Source organism: Myotis brandtii, unplaced genomic scaffold, assembly GCF_000412655.1.
Source record: "Myotis brandtii unplaced genomic scaffold, ASM41265v1 scaffold64, whole genome shotgun sequence".
Classification (NCBI taxonomy): domain Eukaryota; kingdom Metazoa; phylum Chordata; class Mammalia; order Chiroptera; family Vespertilionidae; genus Myotis; species Myotis brandtii.
The window spans coordinates 2705500-2709411 of NW_005370460.1; the positions used below are offsets into that span (position 1 = coordinate 2705500).

Sequence of the window (3912 nt, forward strand, 5' to 3'; positions counted from 1 at the left end):
CTGAGCATCCCCCTCTGAGCATCCCTCCCTGAGCCTCCCTCCCTGAGCACCATGCTGTGTGGCAGAGACTTGAGGGCATGTTACCCTCTACATCTTCCAGTTCCTCCTCCATGAAACTTGTCCTGACTGTGGACCCACGCCTCTCAATGCTCCTCCTGGAGGCCATTTTTCAGGCCTACTTAATTAGGAAGATTGAGTCTAGGAACATGAATTCTGCTAGAAGACAGGTGTTTTAACATATTATAAAGATGATATAAAGTAGAAGAACACTACTAAGCACAGGTTTAGAAAAATATAGAACAATTCTTTTGACTTTCTGTCCAGTCCTGTGTAACAGGGCACAACTGAAGAGTGTGTGTCAGAAGGAAAAGCATTTTCCTGTAATCACACCTTGTATTGGCAGGAAACCCAGAAAAATGCCACTGCAGGATCTGTGCTCCTTCCTCTTTGCAAAGGCAGGACCAGTGATCAAGAAGAGGAAGTCGCTTTGGGAAGAACCAGGTCACTGGCAATAAAGACATTCTGCTAAATTTTATTCCTTAGTCATTTAGCTAAAATAACTCAGCCATGGAAATCGTCGGTTCACGCTTTGTCTCACTGGCAGCTGGCAATCAGGCTTCTCACAACAGATTACAATTGCTCATCAAGTTCCCATAATACAGAAGGCAGAGGATGCAAAAAAAAATTCTGGACCTAAAATATATCAAAATTTAACAATCACTGCATGGAGTTGGGGCTCACTCATATTAGCAATGACAAAGGAGTCAGTAACCCAGACAACAGATTAACACAAATTATCCTAAGAACAGAAATAAAGTATTTTTAAAAATTAAATAGAGCCTCAGTGTCTTGTTGGACAATACCAAAAAGACTAACACTTAACTAGAATCACAGAAGAAAGAATGGGCCAGAAAAAAATATTTGAAGAAAGTATGCCTGAAATTTTCTAAGATTCATTGAAAATCTAGGTAGGATAAAAATTACTTTCTAAAGCCTACACACATCATAGTCGAAGTGCTGAAAACCAAACTCAAAGAGAAAGTCAGAAAGCAGCCAAACGGAAGTGACCTTATCTACAAACATACGTGGACTTCTCATCAGAAATAATGGAGGCAGCCCTAACTGGTTTGGCTCAGTGGGCCTGCGGACTGAAGGGTCCCAGATTCGATTCCGGTCAAGGGCATGTACCTTGGTTGCGGGCACATCCCCAGTGGGGGGTGTGCAGGAGGCAGCTGATCGATGTTTCTCTCTCATTGATGTTTCTAACTCTCTATCCCTCTCCCTTCCTCTCTGTAAAAAATTAATAAAATATATTTTTTTTTAAAAAAGAAAGAAAGAATGGAGGCAAAAGATAGTGGGAAGGTATGTTAAGATGCTGAAAGGATTAAAACAAAAACAATAAGCCCCGTATATTGTAGCCAGTGAAGATATCCTAAAGAAAAAAGATTTGCATCAAACAGACTGTCAAACTACAGCGGGAACGCTGGGAGGGTTGGGGAGGAGGAGGTAAGAGATCAACTGAAGGACTTGTATGCATGCATATAAGCATAATCAATGGATGCAAGACACTGGGGTGGGTGAGGGCATGTGCGGGGGGGAGGGGTACAGGAAGCAGGGGGAAGGTCAATGGGGAAAAAAAAGGAGACGTATGTACTACTGTTAATGGGGAAAAAAAAGGAGACATATGTACTACTATTTGTAATACTTTAAACAATAAAAGAAAAAGAAAAAGGATTTGCTGTGGAATCTAATAAACAAAATAGAACTGGCCAGTGTTGCACAGTGGTTGAGCGTCTAACTCTGAACCAGGAGGTCATGGTACGATTCCCAGTCAGGGCACATGCTAGGTTGTGGGCTCCATCCCCAGTAGGGGGTGTGTAGGAGGCAGCTGATCCATGCTTCTCTCTCATCATAGATGTTTCTATCTCTCCCTCTCTCTTCCTCTCTGAAATCAATAAAAATATATTTAAAAAAAGAACCACAGACACTGAAGCATGCAACAGACTGACGTATTTCAGAGGGAAGTGGGGAGGGGGAAGAGGTTAACCAAAGAACTTGTATGCAAAACCATGGACACAGACAACAGGGTGGTGAAGGCCTGGAGAGGGGGTGGGGTGGAAGTGGTCACAGGGTGGACATTTGTAATACTTAAGCCACTATGTGTCCATAGCATGTTTTTCTCTCCAACACCATATTGTAAACATACACACACACACACATACACACACGGGAGCAATCACACTCTACAATTACTGTGGGTTTGTTCCCATTGTGAGTTCTGCATTTCCTCAGAACCACTAATCCTTCTGGATTTCACAACCCCATGAATCTATAAGAATAGACCTGTCTCCCCCAGCTATTGACAGGCAGGTTCACTTGGAGTTTTACTGAGATGAGAGGCAGAGCACTTTATACAGAGATAATCATTCACCCAAGCCACTGACTCATAACAAGGACAACAAAAGCAAGTACCTTAATGAAGGAGTGAAGGAAATGCCCGTCACCACCCTGGACTGTTATTGACACCTCTCAGGGAAGTTGGCGGGCCTACCGTTTCCACCCCTACAAATGCACAAAGGAAATAGCTGGGTGTGAAGGTCAAGGCAGCTAATTGTTAATCACCAGACGTTAAGGAAGTAAACAAAAGGAGAAAGATAAAATCAGCAAAGGTCATTAGATTTATTTTCAGTTAATATGACATGTCATGTCTTAATCTGTGAAAAGGAACACTGTCCTATCTTGGGCTGGAACTTGGGCGGCCGTAGGAACAACTGTTTCCGTTCCAGACTACCATCTGACGTCCACAAGTGGGGGCTGCCATGGACCCCATGTCACCTCCGTGAAAACGGGGCTCCGAGAGGCTACAGGACTCCCCAGGACACTCCGCCTCAGTGGGAGGAAGATTCAACCTGCCAATGCTGCAGGTTCTCAGCCTCACATGCATTCTCCCTCTCCCACCATCTTAGAGTAGAAACGGGGCTTCAATTCCATTACACAGGGCGGGGCAAAAGGTGGTTTACAGTTGTTCGTATGGGAAACAATGCAATAATTAATAAAGAAGAATACAAGAATAAGCGATGTTTCACATATTCATAACTGTAAACCTACTTTTGCCCTACCCTGTATGATCAGCATAATAATATTATTTTATTTTCCTTGAAAGCTCCTAAGTCAGTGGTAAACCATAGACTAATAACACCCTAGAAAGGGAACATGACATGCAATAGACGAAAACCAGGCTCACAAACACTTTGTTTAATCTTTGTCTAATTTGCTTCTTTGTTTAATTTACTTAGAATGATTAGCATAACAGAAATAAACTCAGATGTACAGTGGGGCCTTGACTTACGAGTGTCCCGACTAACGAGTTTTTCGAGATACGAGCCGTCTCTCGGCCGATTTTTTGCTTTGAGTTGCGAGCTAAAATTCGGGTTACGAGCCAGCTTCAGATACCCCACTGCTAGTTGGCGCAGCGAATGTCAGTGAATGCCACAACATCAGCCCAGCATCACGTGTCTCACTCATTCACTTTTTGATTTGACATACGAGTAATTTGAGTTACGAGCTCCGTCATGGAACGAATTAAACTCGTAAGTCAAGGCCTCACTGTACTTCTATGTTCTCATATTTGATAGTGATATTTTAAAAAGTGAAGCTACAGGTGGAAAATTAACCTTTTTATTTCAAAAGAAACAAGCTCCATGAAGGCAAGAACCATAACCACATGTCAGTTTGTCTACAACTGAACACAGAGCCTCCGGCACAGAGCCTAGTACATGTATGTGCTCAATTTTGTGGAATGAATAAGTGAATAGACATATGACTCTATCAAGGAATTATCCTATATAATAAAAGCCTAATATGCAAATTGTCCCCTTGACTGGGAGTTCGACCAGGGGCGGGGCTGGCTGG

The 3912-nt window shown here is 42.8% G+C and overlaps 1 protein-coding gene across 3 annotated transcripts in view; it reads right to left on the reverse strand.

Moving 5' to 3' along the window:
• Positions 1-3912, reverse strand: part of TMCO1 (transmembrane and coiled-coil domains 1) — a 29564-nt gene that overhangs the window by 4504 nt on the left and 21148 nt on the right. The window contains exon 7 of one of the 3 annotated variants that reach the window (XR_001359490.1): positions 2473-2562. The exons of 1 other annotated variant lie outside the window; for it this stretch is intronic. Coding sequence is in view for 1 of the 2 variants with exons in the window: in XM_014528562.1 (XP_014384048.1) it covers positions 2599-2607 (9 nt within the window). In the remaining variant the exon portion in view is untranslated. Of the gene's footprint in view, positions 1-2472; positions 2608-3912 lie in introns of those variants that run through there. One more of the 3 variants, XM_014528562.1, reaches the window with a different exon arrangement.